The sequence below is a fragment of the Pteronotus mesoamericanus genome, unplaced genomic scaffold (assembly GCF_021234165.1).
Source record: "Pteronotus mesoamericanus isolate MK-2021 breed Mesoamerican mustached bat unplaced genomic scaffold, CSHL_Meso_final contig_84, whole genome shotgun sequence".
Taxonomy (NCBI): domain Eukaryota; kingdom Metazoa; phylum Chordata; class Mammalia; order Chiroptera; family Mormoopidae; genus Pteronotus; species Pteronotus mesoamericanus.
In genome coordinates, this window is record NW_026555267.1 from 198,521 (window position 1) to 217,587 (window position 19,067).

The 19,067-nt window shown below is 41.8% G+C and overlaps 1 protein-coding gene across 1 annotated transcript in view; it reads right to left on the reverse strand.

The window, feature by feature from the left end:
- The window catches only part of SKAP1 (src kinase associated phosphoprotein 1), a 263,878-nt gene that overhangs the window by 14,180 nt on the left and 230,631 nt on the right, over nucleotides 1-19,067 (reverse strand). Inside the window, exons 10-11 of the mRNA XM_054585348.1 lie at nucleotides 15,657-15,707; nucleotides 7,884-7,984 (exon numbers count right to left, since the gene is read on the reverse strand). Of these exons, the coding sequence (XP_054441323.1) occupies nucleotides 7,884-7,984; nucleotides 15,657-15,707 (152 nt within the window). The remainder of the gene's footprint in view (nucleotides 1-7,883; nucleotides 7,985-15,656; nucleotides 15,708-19,067) is intronic.

Consider the following 19,067-nt stretch of genomic DNA (forward strand, 5'->3'; position numbering starts at 1 on the left):
GCTGCTTGTTATAATACTGGCAGTGGGAAATGGAGGGAATGTCACAGTTAAAGACACAAATTTTCCCCATAATATATTCGAATGGAAACCTCTGAATCCAATACTACATGGGCATATCTAATAAATTCACAATATTTCAGTCTCAACAGCCTTCACCGGTTAGTTTTAAAGATTTATGTGGTAAAAAATTACTCAGTGATGAATATGGTTTATTCTGTGCAGTATTGGAGGTATAAGGAATTAAACTACCGTCTTTAACAGTGAATTTATTATTACCTCTGTCAAAAGACGAACACTTTAACAGCACTTGTTATAAATTCACTGCAAAATAAATGGCTGGAATTTTTTACACTGGAGTTTGTACAGCATTGGGCGATTCTGAGCATTAACCTAAACCTGCCATGGCTTATATGGTTCTAGGTAAACATTTCTGTCTGGGCCTTATAGTTAATTATCTGATCTGGGACTTTCCACCTGACTGAAAGGGGGTGGGTGGGTGGGTGGGTGAGTGCGTGCGTGTGTGTGTGTGTGTGTGTGTGTGTAGAAAGTGAAAGGTCCTGTGTGTGTGTGTGTGTGTGTGTAGAAAGTGAAAGGTCCTGTCCAGGATGACAGTTTAGGAGTAAGGAGATTAAAGTGGAAAATGCCAATTTTATTCTCTTTTTAAAAAATTGGTATTATAATAAATGGCCAGGATTTGGAGGACACAGTTGGTATGGAGTTTGGCCTCTTGTTAGCAGGTTTATATGCATGCATATGCGCGCGTGCACGCGCGCGCACACACACACACACACACACACACACACCCCCTCTCCCTTTTGTCCTCTCTTGGAATGGGTGTCCCCTCATTTATAAAAATTACCTGGAAGGAATGAGGCTGCCAGGGTTTGTTCTAGACGATTGGTTCCTGTCTGGGGGAAAGGAATGGCCTCTACTGAATTTGACCGGTGTATGACCGTTGCCTTCCAGCTGACCCCAAATCTCATTCCCATCCTCCCAACTCTATAGCTTCCCATGGGGGTTATTAATGAGAGAAAACACCATCATCATCATCATCTTCGTCATCACAGCGCAGTGTTGACCTGCTTGTTAACATGAAATGGGGTGGTGGGGACAGCTTCTGCTTCTCTTTCATATCATCATAAATAAGAAAAGATATTTTCCAATGGTGTCCCCCTTACCCGCCCCCTTTGGTTAGGTCAGAGGTGAATGACAGCTCTTTGACAGGCATTGATCAGTTTCATCACACTGTTTGGGCAGCCAGTGCCCCAGGCCTACATTCTCCCTACTTACTACCCCCAAATTACCTCCCAAATAACCCCACCCATCCCCCACTCAGCCAAGCAGAGGGTAATGGTGCCTGAGGAAGTCCTAAATGGACACTAGATGTCACCAAACACCTCCTTTCCCTCAGAGCCCTGAAATTAAAAACAAAACAAAACAAAACAAAAAACACACCACCCTTCGTTTAAAGCAATTGAAGGAATTAACCTATCTGTTTTTATGAGGGTTCTTGTCACATTCAACTAAGCACACTTAAAAGAGGAAGTATTGCTGCATTCAGTTAATTTTTACAACGTACAAATCTCTTTTGGAGGGGATAGGAGTCCAGGGAGGGGAAAGGTCTACATTCTTTAAGTAATTCTTTGAGGGAGTAGGAGGGGAACACTGGGCTTTCAAAATCCCATTATAACAGACACGGGGTTTTGTTAACATAGCCCTGGTGTGCTGGGAACAGGCCTGCTGCGTTCAGATAAGTAGGAGCTGGGTTTGGAGCTAGGGTCCAGCCTGAGTTTAAGTAGCTTCAACCCAGGGCTGGCAGCTAAATATCACTCAAGGTGACAAAATCAGTTCATCCTTGTCCACATAAAACCCATGGCCACCTCACAGCATCATGTGTTAGGTAATAAACTTGTTCTTGCCTATAAGGCTCCCTGTTTCCATATCAACTGCACTAGGAGAGAAGACAGTCAAAGCCTGGTATGTTTGGGCCACACGAGTATCTTCCCACGCTAGCTAAGTTGCTATGAAAGTATAAACCTTATGTGGTACCCAACTTGTCGCTCCAAGGCTAAATTCCATGGGAATAAAGTAGCTGGACAAACCCTGGAAGAGCCGAAGGTCAGCTCATGAGTCATCTAACGTAGCCCAAGAGATGTAGCCCACTGACTGAGTTTACCTTAAATGCAAGACCTCATTCAAGGACCTCTAGACCTTTCTAATCAATTGAGAAGGAATTACTCTCTCTTTTTCTCTTTAATTCCACTTATCTGCTAGACATCTCACGTTACCAATATAAACGAATTCCGGAAAGGAGGCTTAATTTTTAAGTGGGTATTCACGTTATCTTACATAGTAGAACAAGCATGTTTATTATTTAGAAAAGAGGTTCCCTAGTGAGGGACCTGGGGGCCAGTAAGACAGAGTCACTTCTCTGAAAGCTGGGACATCTGACATGTCTTAGCCAAAGAGAGGCTTCTTACCTCCCTCTCTCCCGCTTACAATAAATGCCCATAGCGGTGCTGGTCCACAGAAGGGCCTTACGATCCCCCCGTAAGAGAAACTAAGCCAGGGCACAGCGTTACTGCATGGAGGGTGATTCAGCACCTGCCCTGTCATGCCTGGTGCCCAGGCTGAATGGGTTTTTGGAGTACACCTGTTGTTGAACCCCTGCCAAGTACTGATGGCCACTAACCCCCAAATCACTTTTCCCCGCTGTTGATGTTTGGAATGTCAGACAGGACTGAGCAGCAGCCGGCATGTATTTCAAACACAGCAGATGGATTTTTATATTAGCTCCTATTTCATGTTCAGGCAGAGCGACCGCCACACTAAAACCACAGCCTCAATGCTGCCGAGTTGCTTCTGTGAGATTAATTCTGTGAAATTAATTGGGACAAGATTGAAAAGGAAATTAAAATGCAGCTGAGTGAACAGGCCTTTCAAACACCTTTTTCCTGCTCTATTCAAACTTGAATTCTGCCATGGTCGCAGGCATCGTGGGAAGTAATTTATGAGAGGCAGGCTCTCAGGAGCCATTGGTTACGTATGAGGGGACTTGCACAAGCACCACAATCTGGAGGCACCGAACAGCGCTAGACACCCCGCTGTGGCCTGAGCTGTGTCCCTGAACCGGGTGGAAGCCGAGCTCAGTCCCTGCATCAGGAAGAGCTGTTCAGAACTGTCTGGGGCTGAAAGGAAGGTGGGAACATCAACATCCGTTGGGTGCACAGATCTGCTTCGTTATTAAAATCCCTCTTTAATATACTTTAAGACCCACGTTGGAACTCAGTGAATGAAGTGGGCATGATGTGGCACGGGGCTGGGGAATGTAAGGACGCGGTAGGGGTGGGTCAGCGGGAGTCCTGCTGACTATGCCATCCGTTGGCCACTGTTTCAGAGCTTGGGCGCATGGCTCTGGCCTCTCCACAAAGAGGGTTGAGCCACTGATTGATTTTGTCAGTGATGAAGCCTCAGACCAGAAGAGGCACGGTGGACTTCCATGTTGGCTTCTTCACTTCTATTTCTAAGTGAGAACCTTTTGTGCTTTTGAGCATCTCCATGGAGAGGTCTCGGCAGGACAGGCTACCTTTTTTCCCTCTCAATTCACCAATAATTTATTGACTTGCTAGCATGTAGCCAACATTGACCCAAAAAGTTTACTGTTAGTGGAAAAGGGGGGTTGATAGTTGCCATTTCCTGGATGACAGGCTCTTTACACAAATCCTCTAATGTGAGCGTCACAACATTCCATGAATAGAAATTAGCCCATTTTTTACAGATGAGGAGACTGAGGATTAGCAAGACTAAGTGATTTTCCTCAGGGTCACATAAGTAACCCATCTGTTACAGACTTGCTTCCCTAAGAATAGGACAGGTGATGGGTATTTGGTTATGTATGGGGTACATCTTTCTTGCCCTGCCAATCATCCTCTCTGGTATTTTTTTTTTTTAAAGGGGAAATAGCTCTCTGGGATCCTTCGTAGGCCCTAACATATTCAAGATTGGGTTGCACTTGGGCAACTATTAAGAAACAGCAGGGGGCAGCAGGACCCCAAGAATGACGCTGCTGCCTGCCACCACCCCCTTCCTCCCCCTCGCACTCCCGCTCCAATTCCCAGTCCCGGGGCTATTTCTGTTATCCACCCACCGCCTTCGAAATATTTCTTTTATCATACAGTGAGAGGTGGTGGGGAGGGGGCAGATATATTTATCAGGGCCAAAAAATTTAAAAAGCTCATAACTGGAATCTTTTGTTTGTTTAATTTCAATAAGTACTAAAAGCTAAAATATATATTTTTTGAGTGGAATTTCTTTGGCAGTTTTGCAGTGTCAGGTAATGTCTGAGGTGGAAGGAACCTCAGAAGTCATCCAACACAAGCCCCTCGTTTCACAGGTAAGGAAATTAACTGCTCCAGGTAAGCTGAGCTGTGCCCTGATAAGTCGTCTCTTGGATTTCTCAGGGAAAGAGACTTCTTCAGGTTCCTAAACAGCAGGCCTTTCTTGCCTGACACAGGTTCTACTATCCAGAGAGAAAAGTAAAATGGAGCATTCTAGAACTATTTTTCTGACTAACCTCAACTTGGGTCAGTTTTGTTCCTCCGGGTGTAAGGGGCAGGCTGCAAAGTGTAACTGACTCCAAGAGGGGAAGCCAACTGGGGCTAAAGTGGAATGAGTTTAGGATCCATATGGGAGGAAATTCCAGAGATTAGGTATTACTGAACATGTGAATAGAGAGAGCGAGCTGAGAATGGTAGTGGAATCTCCTTTTCTATCTGTCCGAATTGGTTAATTTGGGTTTCTTAGAGGCAAGGGAATGGATTGGGTGGCCTTTTAAGGTTCCTTCCTGTCCAAGGACTTTTATTGAGTTAGGTAATATAATAAAGGTAAATCCAATCAGAAAGGCTCCCCAAGCTGATGTTAAGAGGAATGAAGCTTTATGAGGGAAACTTCAGTTGAGCTTCTGGTTTCTCATTTCCTCTTCTGCAGTGCAGGAGTTAGCAACTTGGAGAAGGGAGGCAGCTGGTGTGGCTTTGGGGGGAAGATATGTGCGGTTCCAATGGTAAGGGACGAAACGGGCTCATGACCTTCCAGAGATGGAGGAAGAAGCCTGATAACACTAGGGGAGCAGGTATTCTCACTAGTTAAATTCTGATATATTAGCTTTTAGTAATGGAGGAAGGGAAGGGGGATTGGTTAAAAAATAAACAGGTCTGGGAGGCTCCCCATGCTCTTTGTTATCTCTTAAAAATACAACAGCCATGGCAACTACAGACCGCACTGCCGGGCAAGTCACCACACAGCCCCTTCTAAATGGAGGAAAGGGACCCCCAGTGAGAAGCCATTAACAAAGGCAAAAGACATGCAAAACAAACAAAATAATCATGACCCAGAGAGAAGGCCAGCAGACAGTCTGGCTCTGTTCTCCCCACCTCCTGCTGCAGGCACCTCAGACAATGTAAACAGTTAATTTGTTCACCTGCAGGCTCTGGGCAAACAGAGGCCTGGTCACACCTGAGTGGATAACTCGATTACCCCTATAATGCCAGCGTGGTAATGTACACAAATTCTATTACACGGTAAACCTTGCTTTCGGGCATTTGAAATACCAATCAGGCCAATGTCCACTCCCTTCTTTGCTTCCAATTTATTCTTGGTGTTAGAGCTGCACTGGAATGGCACTAGGGTGGTGCTGAATTAGGACTCGGGAAGAAATTACTAGAAGATTATGATCTCACTCAGCAGGGCTCTTGCAGGCCTCCTAGTCTCTTAAAAAGGGTAAGGTCTGACTTTGGTCCTAGTTTGGTGGGAACTCATTGGGACCACTCAATGGTACTCTGGGTCGGCCCTAGTCTGTTTCATAAGGAGTTTATGGTCTATTTCCAATTGAGACAAACCCTTAGATGAGGCAGTAACATTCAAAAGATAAACAGCAAATGATGGGTTAATAACACAGTGGGTTTTCAATATTCCTTTATGGAATCCACATGTTCATCATTTAAAGAGCAAATTGTGCCTATTTCAGAAAAGTGTACAAATGGACTACGTCAAACTAAAAATTTTTTGCACAGCAAAGGAAAACATCAACAAACTAAAACGACAACCCACAGAATGGGACAGCATATTTGCCAATACATGTGATAAGGGGTTAATAAGCAAAATTTACAAAGAACTTACAAAACTCAACACACACACACACACACACACACACACACACACACACACACACACCCAAAGTCCAATTAAAAACTGGGCAAAGGAGCTGAATAGACACTTCTCCAAAGAGGGCATACAGATGGCCAATAGACAAATAAAAAGATGCTCAACATCACTAATCATCAGAGAAATGCAAATTAAAACGACAGTGAGAAACCACAGTGAGATATCATCTCACACCTGTCAGAATGGCTATCATCACCAAATCAACAAACAAGAAGTGCTGCTGAGGATGTGGAGAAAGGGAGACCCTTCTGCACTGTTGGTGGGAATGCAGATTTGTGCGGCCACTATGGAAAGCAGTATGGAGATACCTTCGAAAATTAAAAATGAATCTGCCTTTTGACTCAGCGGTCTCACTTCTGGGACTATATCCAAAGAAACTCAAAACACTAATTCAAAAGAACATAAGCAGCCCTAATGTCGTTGCAGTGTAATTTACAATCGCCAAGATATGGCAGCAGCCCAAGTGTCCACCTGCAGATGAGTGGGTAAAACAACTATGGGACATTTACACAATGGAATATTACTCAGCTGTAAAAAAGAAGAAAATTTTACTATTTACAACACTATGGAAGGATCTTATGCTAAGTGAAATAAGCCAGTCAGAGCAAGACAAATATCATATGGTTTCACTCATATGTGGAATTTAATGAGCAAACTGAACTAACAAGTAAAATAGAGACAGACTCATAGATAGAGAGCAGGATGGCAGCTAAGGGGAGAGGAGGGTAGGGGGTGGAGGACTGAGCAAAAAGCTAAAAGGACTCATGGACATGGACAACAGTGTGGTGATTGCGGGGGGAGGCGGTTATAAGGGCACTAAATCATAATAGAAAAAACACAATAAGATTTAAAAAATAAAATAATATTTAAGGTCATGAAAGAAAAACCTGTGTTTGTGTATCTTGATTGGCCTCACAGAGAGAGACCTTTTTAATGTGGTTTCTCAGGGACCTACTTCCTTAGTCCACCTAATGCAGAATATGTGTAGTCTTTCATTAAAAAGATGATGCTACTGATTCCTTAGTAGCCAATAAGTTCTGAATCTTCTTCACATTAGTGATGGATCTATAATAATCTGTCCCCCCTCATTCTTTTATGATCAGCAACGCTGTTTGTGAGATGATTAACTGGACTAGGGGTTAACTTTGTGACTGAGGAAGAAAATAAAGTTAGTTGGCCCTTTTGGGGTTTGATTCACTGCCTTGGCCTTATCAGCACTTGCTCAAGCCAATTGAACTAGCTAGCTCTGACTCCTCCCCAAAACATAATTATATTACGGTCTTGTTTATCTATAAATAAGAAGGCAGCTGACCTAGCCAGAATGTTTTTAAGAGTAATATATGGTAATAAATTATGTACATAGTGATGTAGTGATGACCTTTTAAGCATCACAAGACCCTAAAAAAGAAATCAAATTTTGATTGGCATAGTTTTAGTATAATGTCTACCTGTGTTTTTAAAATTTGAAAATTGGTTCCTGGGTCTGAATTTTTAATTAAAATTTTTCCCTAAGAATTAGAAATCAATGGGAATTTATGTATGAAGGAGCCATATAATACACACAAGAGAAGGGTACAATATGCAATAATTCTGGGTATGGTGACTACATCATCAAGAATGAAAAAATAAAGTTTTGATCCAAGCCCCATACACTATGCCCTTACCTTGCTCAGAATGCGGATGAGGTCACCCCGTTGGAAGGAGAGTTCATCTGGCTGGTCACCACAGCAATCCCATAGGCCCTGGTAATAACTGGCATAGTCCGCTGATCAAAGAGAGGAGAAACCAAAGTTAAAAGGACTCTTGTCTTTTTCTACTGAGCTCACATTTTTGCTGCAAATGGAAACCAGTATCTGATATTGCCCCTAGGAAATCTAAGATTCAGGGGGACTGGGATGAGATATAGCTAAACACTCAGCATGTGCAAAGGACTGTGGGATAAAGAGATCATTAACTAACATTAAATATTTACAGATCACCCTTAGTCGGATGCTATTCAATAATATGATAAATATATTCATTTATTAACAAAAGAAAGTAAGGCAGGTAATTTTTCACTTGGTTGGTAAGTAAGCAGCACAAAGAGATTTCCTGCTAGACTTCCTTGATCCAGGGTATCTAAACCATCAGTGCTTCTCATCATTATGCATTTGAAGGAATGGGGTAAGTCTCTGGCTTCCTATTTACAAGAGAGGCTGAGTCAGCCAGCATGTGTCTCTATCACAGTCTCACACGTTGGCCTCTGTTACAGAGGAACTTCATCCTGGGCACTTCCCACCCAGGTACTATATGAGGTAATCACCAATAAATATGGAAACAAATAGCCCAGTCTTTAAGTGGAATCAAGGGGGTGTCTCATCCATTACAACTAAATTCTGGGTGGGCTGGCCCTTTTCCAGCATCTCATTTGTAGATCCTGAACATGTCTGCCAAGATTTATCTGCAAGCCCCCAGGGGAACAGAAACCAAAGTGATCTGCATTAAAAATGAAAGCAACTCAAGACGACAAACCAAGCTTTAGACGCAGCTGGAGAGATTTACTGAGCTGCTCAGGGAGACTAGATGGCAGTGATGCCACAGGACAGCCATCGATTCTTAACAATGAAGAATTTGTATTGATCTTCTTCTACCCGGAAAGGTTAAACACTAGAGTACAAAGTGGGAGAGGATCTGGGGATTTGAATGGCAGGAGAGCTAATGCCCACTAGATCAGGAATAATGTAGCAGTGCTCCTCCTTCCTGAGGATGCTGTGCATGAGAGCTTCAAGCAAAGCACCTACGGTTGGGAGTCAGGAGTGCTGGGTTCTAATGAAAATTTAAGTGATTTTTGAGGACCTGATTTTTATCAGTTTCCACCTTTCCCTTCATTTGTCTTGACCGTTCATTGAGGAGTGACGGTGCTAGACGCTGAGGGTGGGAACAGACTGGGGGCAAGTAGGCATTCCGGGGACAGAGGCCCTGGCTATACTTCCTTTTTTCTACTTGTTGCTAACTTGAGAGCAATTTAAATAATAAAGGCACAGGGTGACAAAGTCCCTATATATGTCTCTGGAAAAGAACTGCAGTAGGAATCTTAAAGTGCACAAAAACAGAGGAAGGACAGGGCTATTTAGTTACGACTCAGATATTGCAAACAGAATTGAAAATGTTAACCATATAGAAACTCAGGCGCATTTTCTTTACACAGAAAATGGTTTGCATGTGCAGTAGACAACAGGGGGCAGCAAACAAGACAACTACACTGGACACACTCTGCCACAAAGGTTAAGAGTATTTTTGGAAGAAACAACACTTTGGGATAAAAATGCTAACCGTTGAAAGGGCAAGGCATATGTTTCTTGGATATCAGTGCAGGAAATGACAGAGAAATATCAGTCCCTGAAAAGTCAAAGTAGTTTTCCCAGAAGACACATTAATGCATTTTCAGTTGTAATAGAGTTGACTAATCACCCAAGAGTTTGACTAAGTTTAGGGATGAAGAGTATATTAACATCAATACAATATGGTAGAGGAAGTAATTTTATAAACATAGATACTTAAAACCTAACTTGACATATCCAAATGGTGAGACCAACAATGTTATCTTGGCTTTTTCTGGCCTACTAGATGGTTATTGAGGGGTATTGCTCCTCACATGCCTGGATGTGGAATAGCGCCTAAGACTGTGAGCACTTTTTGGCTCTATATGTAAAAAAATGATTTGGTACTGAGGATATAAGGCACCTGGGGAGAACACCTGGAAAAAGATCTATTCTGAGAGCACAATAGATCACAGAGAAAGCAAGAAGCTAGGAGGAAAAGGAAAACTTTCCAAGAAAAAATAAAGATAAAAAATGGAATACTATTCAGCCATAAAAAGAAAATTTTAACATTTACAACAGCATGGATGGACCTGGTGAACACTATGCTAAGTGAAATAAGCCAGTCAGAGAAAGACAGATACCATACAATTACACTCATATGTGGAACCTAATGAGCAAACTGAACTAAGAAGCAAAACAGAGACAAACTCATAGATGGAGAGTAGATGACAGCTAGTGTGGGGTAGGGAGGTTACGGTGTAGAGGGATTGAGCAAAAAGGAAAAAGGATTCATGGACATGGACAATAGCATGGTGATTGTAGGCAGGGGAAAGGCAGGTATAAGGGGGATAAAAGGTAATGGAAAAAATACAATAAAATATTAAAAAGATACGTAAAATTAAAAAAGATATTTTTGGTATGATAGAAAGAAAGAAAGAAAGAAAGAAAGAAAGAAAGAAAGAAAGAAAGAAAACTCCTTCAGTTCTTTACCAGCTGAAGACCAAAAGAAGATAGAGCTCAGGAATCCAGAAGACAGGTGAGCCTAGCCCAAGACGTGGAATCATCAGAAGCATAACAAAAAAAGTCTAAAATATAAGTAGAATGAAGGGCTGAAAATGGGGAAAAGGTTGGACTTGCTATTTAGATAGAAGTATTCTGGTATTAAGAAAGCAGGGAGGAGGAACTCCTTAACTGGACAAGACTGGATTTCACATTGTCAATCATGGCATCTCCCATGCCAGGTAAGTACTGGATTCCATATTGTAAACTCTCAGTTCAGCACACGTGTGGTTTGCATTCATGCGTAAGTGTGTACACAGCTTCACTGTATTCACTCCTCAGCATTCAACAAATGCACGGCATTTACTAAGTGCTGGGGACGATGTAGATGCTCGGTACTCTGCATTGGACACACACAGTTCCTGTCTTTAGGGCTACCAGCCAGTGGCGGAGGAACCATAAAACGGTCACACAAACACCTACTTATTTAGGATTGCAATATGTCTGCAAAGGAGAAATTGAGGGTGCTGTGTATGATAGAAACCTAACCTAGGTCTAGTCCCAAGGATTTAGTTAAGTAACAAAAACCTGACTGAGAGTGGGTGTTATTTACAGATCTTGAAGAGGAGAAGAGTTAAGGGCTTTCTTTCTGAAGCTTGGCCCCAGGAAAAGCTTGAAGGCTGGAAGTCTGCAGAGTCAGTCCAGCTTCTCCCTAAATGTGCTCAGCTCATCCTATAACAAGTGAATGCATGAGGAGATTTTTATGACTTTAGATCAGTGAGGAATTGGGAGCCCGAGACAGAGAGTTGGCTCTTCGGGCTGGGTTGGGGTTCCTTTAGGTTTACGCTACTCTGCCGGCAGTCTGAGACCAGAAATGGTGTGGCATTCTGACCATTTAATTAATTCAAAACATCCTCATTCTCATTTTTGAGAACATTATTCCATCTAATTATTTTTTTTTTCCAGTCTGTCCATTTGGAATAAAAGAATAAAGCTTATTGCCAGTATTTCTCAACGTCTTTCCAAAAAACGAACTTTGCACTAAATAAAGCCTGGTAATTCAAAAGCAAAGCGCTAATATATTCAGCATAAAACAGACAGAGGACCTAGAGCAATAATGACACCACTAATAACTAAAACAGTTATAATAATTAACAACAATTACAATGACAGAGAAGCTAATGGATATGATCACGGCATTTAAATTGCTAGCAGAGCTGAGAAGGACTTTTACTAGAGGAAAAAGCGGGGGGGGGCAGCCTCTTATTTTCTTTATCTCATGTAAGAGAACCTAAGCTCCCAGCAAACAAAATGTCATAGAAAAAATAGCAACAGACCAAGTTAAAAAAATATTGTTTTTCTCTCTTTTCTAGGTATTTACTGCAAAGCATTTGTCATTCCATACCAACTTCTTTATAACCAGTGGTAGTAAGTTCTCCTGTACCTGATGCCAAGTTGGTGCTACTGTTGATAGAGTTAATATATGAAAATTAACCTGTATGATGTGGAGAATTCTAAGGTGAAAGGACCAGGACATCTTTCTGCCTCAAGCCTTCCTTAGGGACACCAGAGCCTGACTGTGTTCCCTTCCAGAGTTCAAATGTCACCTTGGGCTTTTGTTTGGGGAACATTGGGTAGTTCCAGAATTCAAGCTGTGACCAAGAAAAAGAGGCTAAAGGCAGGTCAGCATGAGATGAGCAAAGAGACTGTGCCAACAAGGCCTGACATTGGGTACAACTACTTAAAAATTATAGAAAAGAGAGACAGAATGAGAAGACACATAAAGCCAGTCCTTCCTCGAGCCTGGGTTGGTAAGACTGGGACAAAGAAGACAAAAGCAGTGGCCCACTGGAAGGGACTTGAAAAGGTACCATGTTCAGTCCATTAAAGCAGTCTCAATGTCATACCATATTAACTAATTTAGAAGGAAAAGGCCCCAGATGGGTAGCTCAGTTGGTTAGAGCATCGTCCCAATATGCCAAGTTTGCAAGTTTGATTCCTGGCCATGGCACATGCAAGAATCAACCAATGAATGCATAAATAAGTGGAACAACAAATCAATGTTTCTTTCTCCCTCTCTAAAAATCAATAAATTAAAAAAAAAAGAAAAATGTAGCAAGATACTAGGTACAGTTTAAAAAAAAAAGAAGGAAATGCATGAAAAACTTTGCCAAGCTTATTGACTATGACATCAGAACAGGAAGAGAAACTGAACAATACCATTTGCTTGTTTTCATAGCTCTTTAATATTGAGTGTTGAAGTTATTATGTTCTTTAATGTTATAAGTATGATCTTGAAGTGGGAACACTCACAGACCCAGATTCTCATCTTCTGTGCTCCGTTTATTGGGCCAAAATTGTAGCTGGCTGATAATCAACTCATGCTTGGTCTTGGGAAATAAGTTTCGAAAAATAAGAGCTGCAAATACCTCTGTGGCTTCCCTCTGTTTCTGCGTGTAATAGTTCACTCCACTGGCAGGCACCGAAGTGGAAAGAATGCCTCAGAGACAGAATGCTCAGCAGTGACCCTCTTTCCACCCTGCAAAAACCACTGAACGTGGGCTCCTCTTTGGCTGAGTTTGCCCACAATTTCAGGATGAAAATAAACCATTTCAAGATCTTCCTTAGTCAGAGATTTTATGTGTCTAAGGATGATATGTGTCTCCAGCTCTGCTTTTTATTTGACATGGCAGACCCAAGCAAATGGCCAGTAGTTTTCATATAAACAACGCAGAATGAGCTTTATTTTTGGGTACCTGGACATTGCCTTCTTGTGACAGGCAAGGGAGATAAACTCTCATCACCGAAGACACTTAGTGTTAGACTGTTAGGCTGATGGGTTGAAATTTAGTGAACATCTGAGGTGTTGAAGAGTCACTCATTAAAATAACCCTGTTACTAACAGTCATGCTGTAAACCAAGCTCTTTATAGATTGAACAATCAATACTACAAGGCTGTGATAGATTTTCTAGGTAACAGAATAAAATAAAAGAAATTACATCTTACAGGGTCATTAACACCCAATAAGGATAAACTGAATTCCTTTTTTTCCCTTCTTCTGATACGATCTAGTTGAGCTTTAAAAATGTTAGCAATTCCATTAGCAGAAGGCACAGCATTACGGGAACAAAATCCCTGGAATAGTAGGGAAAATGAACTTTAAAGGTAACTCTGCTAATCATAGTCTCTTTTAGGAGAAAAAGAGCTACCCCCACCCCCGAAAAGGCATGTGTCGCCTGAGAAAAACTAAGTGAACCGAACTTGTGTAGCTTGTCTATTACATAAAAATTCGCATTGTTCTAGAGCTCCCTGCCACCTTCGTGCCTTCACTGGGGCTGCCTACCCTCCCCCGCCCCCGGACCTCTATGTTTTATTGTTACAATGCTAAGTGATGACATTTGAATGTTACATATTTGTGGCTGTTTCTATAGCTCCTTTGGAGAAAAGGCACTATATAAATTTAAAAAATAAATAAGTAAACACAAATAATAAAAATTCCTGCCTCAGATTTGGCGGAGAGCAAAAAGTGTCCCCTCTGTTTTTAATCACTAAGTCACCAATCATTATAACTGGTGGGAAGTATAAACAATAGAAACATATTTAGAGCTCACCGCACTTTAACAGCACCTATTTTGGAGGCAGGAAGCATAAGAAACAAAAGGTTGTTTTTTTTTTTAAAATATAAAAAAAACTACTTGAATTATAGCTGCTGGAACAGTTAAGAAATAAGTCTCCCTCACCCGCCCCCCTCAGCGAGAACCTTTGAAAGAGGCGGTAGGAGGGCGTGGATGAAGGAGTCTGAAACTGAAGTTCAGACTTTTGCCAGAGGACTCCAGCTTCCTGAATGAAGACTGGTATAATGCTGGCCATAGGAAACTTCCAGTTATTCCATGCAAGCTGTCCACATGGAGTGCTTCCTTCCTGCACTGGTGATGGAAGTCAGTGGAGAAAAGACATACGTGGGACATGAGTTGGTCAGGAAACAGATTTTCTGTTGGAAGTCTGTGCAGCAAGTAGAAAACAGCAGACAATAGGTTTCAGGATGGACTGAATCACATGTGTTAATTGTCATGAGGTACCTACTTGAAGCTACACTAACGCTCGCCTCTCTTCTTTCTTTCTCTTCTGCTTTGGCGCATGAGTCTTTGCTGTCTTTTCTCTCCCTTGGGAGAAGCTGGGCTTTTATAAAGTTGGGTCCTTCACTCAATCTGTTACATATTCACTTCCCATAGAGAATGAACCAAGGAAATGGGCTTTGGTGAGTGGGTAAAGAGAAGAAAGGCAAAAGAAAAGAAAGAAGGAAAGGGAAAAAAAATAGGAACAGAGAAATGGAGAGGGAGCAGTAGGGGAAGAGGAAAAGAACTCCTAGCCTTAAGACTTTAATAGAATCTCTAAGAAAAAATCAGCCAGTATCTAAATCAGCCACAAGTAAGGCTTTGCTAATGGAATGAATGTCTTTCAGGTGGCCCTTGCAATACAGTCCTTTACTGACGATGACAGAATAGGTCCTTGGTCCACTTAAGGAGGCTTTAGAGGGGCACCTGACCTTAGAAAGGATGGGTTCACTAACAGCCTGAAGCATGGTTAACAGTCTGGGATGAATAAGATGTAATTTTGTATTCAACAAACCTGTTACATATTCATTTCCAAGTGTGCCTGGAATCAAACCGGGCCATCAGAAGTCAGCGTCACCAAGCAATTCTATCCTTCACCCCACGTTCACTTTTCAGATCTGACACATTTCCATTCCCCTCTGAACTTACAATCTCCGGGCCTCTCAGAGAGGAGACATTTCCATTCTTTCCATTCTCAATCCTCCGATCTCTCAGAGATGAGGCAATTCTATTTCCTCTGTACTGATTTCAGAAATACTGATAGGAAAAAATAAATATCTGGTTTGGCTTCCACCCTCTCTAGGATAAATCTTAGCTGATCTGGGAACATTAATTAAAGTGCATGGGTGGCTGCTTTTAAAGGTAAGATATTTCCCTATCCAGTCATCTTATGGGGGGCTTTGGGGGCCTACACACCAGTATCTTCTTAATTAGTGAGTCCTATAATAGAAGGAAGGTGCTCTCTCCAGTCAGAAACCCCGGTGTCCTGCCAGTGCCTGTGCATGTACGAAGCTCTCATACCTCCTTTTTGTCCAGTGCCACTCTCCTCCTCTTCTAGGTTGAGCTCGTCATCTGAGGGGAAAAACAGCATCGGCACTTAACAGTCAATAGTCTTGTGTTGCTTGTACCTCTGAACTCATCATGCTCTCTTCTTTAAGGGAATAATTACCATGTTCTTTTAAAAAAATCATCTTTCACCTTCAAACTGGCCCTCTCCTCCTTCCCTCCCAGTACATTCATTCACAAACATTTTAAAGCGCTTACTATGTGCAAGGCGCTGCACTAGGAACTGGACAAGCCTGGCACCATCCCTTGCCTTCGCGGAGCTTCCAATCCATTGGATTATTCAGGAGCCTAGCACTAAATCCTAGTCCTTCTCCTAAAATCCTATTTCTTCTCCTTTTCTGGAATTCTCTTCAAAATGTATTATCTCCATGTAAATGTCCAGACTTAGGGTGTGTGTGTATGTGTGTGTGAAGTTGAGCACGTGTTTAAACCCTCTGTAATTAATTAGTCCTTAATGTATCAAGCTTTGTTCAGCTATAACAGAAGTTGGTCATGTACATGATTTTATGTTCCTAGTACTTGGGGCTTGTAGTTATCTTTTTACTGGTGTTATTCAGCCTGCCTTGTTCATTAGAGTGTAAGCTCCTGAAGGCAGTTGGAATGGTCTTTTAATTAATTGCTACAGGTACACAATGAGTTCTAAGTCAGTGCTATTGTCTAACTCCAGTCAAGTGTTTCTATGGTCAAAGTCACAACATGATTGGCCCCTGTTTCTTACCCTCAGTAACCTGTTTCATCTCAGACTTCATACTATCTGGTAACATTAGGCCTTTATAAAGAAAGAATGAGTCCTTACACACACACACACACACACAGTGGATGGCACATAATTAGTATCATTCTGAGAGCTGAATACTTAGTTTCTTCTGGTAAATTTCCCTTCTCTTTCTGGGTCTTAGGGCACTTACCTGTCTGACTTCCCCATAGTTATGCCACTGAATGGAACTTTTTGAGGAGCTGGCTTGGGGATAGTGCCCCCCCACTGTTTTTAAAAATATATGGCTTATAGGGCAATATAAATTCTAATATGTCAGACTGGGGGAAATAAACTCTAAGCTTATAAATAAGAAGAAACAGCATAAAAATATTTTAGACTATTAAAGAAATAATTGATTTTATATACAAAATGATACAATTCCCCTGCAGAAATAAACACCAAAGGATTAATATTCTGGTGGAGTAACTCACCTGTTAGCATGGTAAAAATATATGTATATATGTTTACCCTACAAGATGCTTTGACTCATTCTTATCTCCATGTATGACCAAGCAGCATGGAATTTCCTCCTTGCCACTTGTAGTGCTCTCTGCACCCCTCCATTAGGAATAAAGATGAGATATTGGAGGAGTGAAATCAAATATCAGAAACAGATCACAATAAAATAAATCATGTTGAACATCATTCTTTGCACATCGTCTTCTTGTTGCTTGCCCACTTCCTTCCTTCCTCTGCTACGATGCTTTTCCTTTTTGACATGGGACCAATTTCACAGGATTGAAAACAGCTCTTAAGAGTTGGTACGTCCTCCGTTTTAGAGAAACCCAATAATTTGGATGGAGAGCAGCTCTTTTGCTGATATCAAGCAACTCAGTCACCAAGCCCAATAATCTGCTGTGCTTAGGCACTTTTGCAGCGAGCGTTTATTCCACCTCTGCTGTCTGTGCGCAGATGTCTCTTCCTCCCAATTCTAATCAATGTAAATTGGGTCAGATCTCCGCTGTGAATTACAAATTGGATCCGAAGTTGGAGGGTCACCGTGCCTGCTACTCCACCTCCTTCCCACCACCATTAGATGGGAAGCTACACCGAAGATCTTTTCTAAATAAATCAGACTTTATTGTAAAACTCGGCCACTGACGAGACATAACCTCATTAGCATTGATTTTAAAATAAATTATTGAAAGTGGCTTGCCTGCTCTTTGCATTTGTAAAATAGGAGAATGTAAATGTATTTGCAATGATAAAAATGAAAACTAAAACTTGATTCTTTTATCCTTCCAGGCAGCAGCGCTTAATCTAGTCATGAAACAAAAATGGAAAAAATAAAAATCTGTTCTATGGGGTTCAATTCCAGACCAAACACTCTGATTTCCATTGTGCCCATGGAGACACCTAGAAAGAAAGCAAAATGCTGGCCGTAGATCTTATATATCATTCACCACCATTGCTAAGCTCTACGGTGATGGATGTGAATGGGGAAGCTCCCATCCCCACATCTGTTCTACCTAACGTGGTCCTTCCCAGGTGGCTGAAGTGGGCTCCAGTCAAGAAGCCTAGCTGTTGATGTGAGAGGCTGGGTGCTGTGCTTCTGCTGTGTTTGAAAGAGTGAGGGCGGAGGTTCCATCCCATAGTGAAGGAAAGCGTCCTCCACAGCTGGGGGTGAAGGGCACACCTCTTAGCACCTTCCCTGCCTTAGAGGGCATGATACAAGCCGAGAGGCATACAATTCACCTCACATCCTTCAATGATTCAAATTGGTACGTTTCAAACTGCAAAGCCAAGAAAACTGATTATATGGCAACAGAAAAAAAAAAAGTCTCATTGCTCACAGGAGAGGGTGGGTTAAACAGCCAAATTTCTAATTTTATTCATCTGTAACATGAGGCTTTAGTTCTAAAGAGAATATTTGGAAAAATTATTTTTTTAGGTTAAAAGCTTATTGTACTTCTTTAGAAGAATATTACTAGGCATCTTAGCATTACATCTACTGAAATACATCTTCATTTAAGAGAGAATTAAAATTTATGTGCTAGCTCAACTTTAAACAGTAATAGATTATAATGGCCCTTGCTCCTAACAGGGCATATGGGACCCCAACCTTACATAGGTTTTAAACAAATTAACCTCCAAAGATTATTGTCCACTTATTACATTAAATGCTCTGCTTGATCCCCAAATATCTCATCTCAACTGGGAAAACAGTTGAGGAAGATTCTGTTAACTGTGCGAACGTGTAAGAGAACCATGAGGCATCACAAATGAGCACTAGCATCCAGAGAGTTGATTTCAATCAACACTCTTGGCACCATGTCAGGGATGCTAATGAGAGGCTGAGAGGAACAGGACACTGACTCCACTTCGGGGGCACAGAGAGGAGCCAGCTTCCCATGACACCTGGCTCCTTCCTGAAGTGCTGCTCTGACATTGGCTAAGCCAATGCAGAGAGAGGAACATTAAAAAATGACTAGATCAGAAAGGGGGAGATCACTTCCCCCGCACAAAGTAAAGTGACAGAAGCTTAAAAAATGCCAACTGTATCAATGTGCAACCAGATGTCAAGGTGCTCTGGTAACAGATGCAACAGAAACACAGACTCGAAGTGCAAAGGGAACATGCAGAAAAGCAGAAGTAGAAGCCACACCATG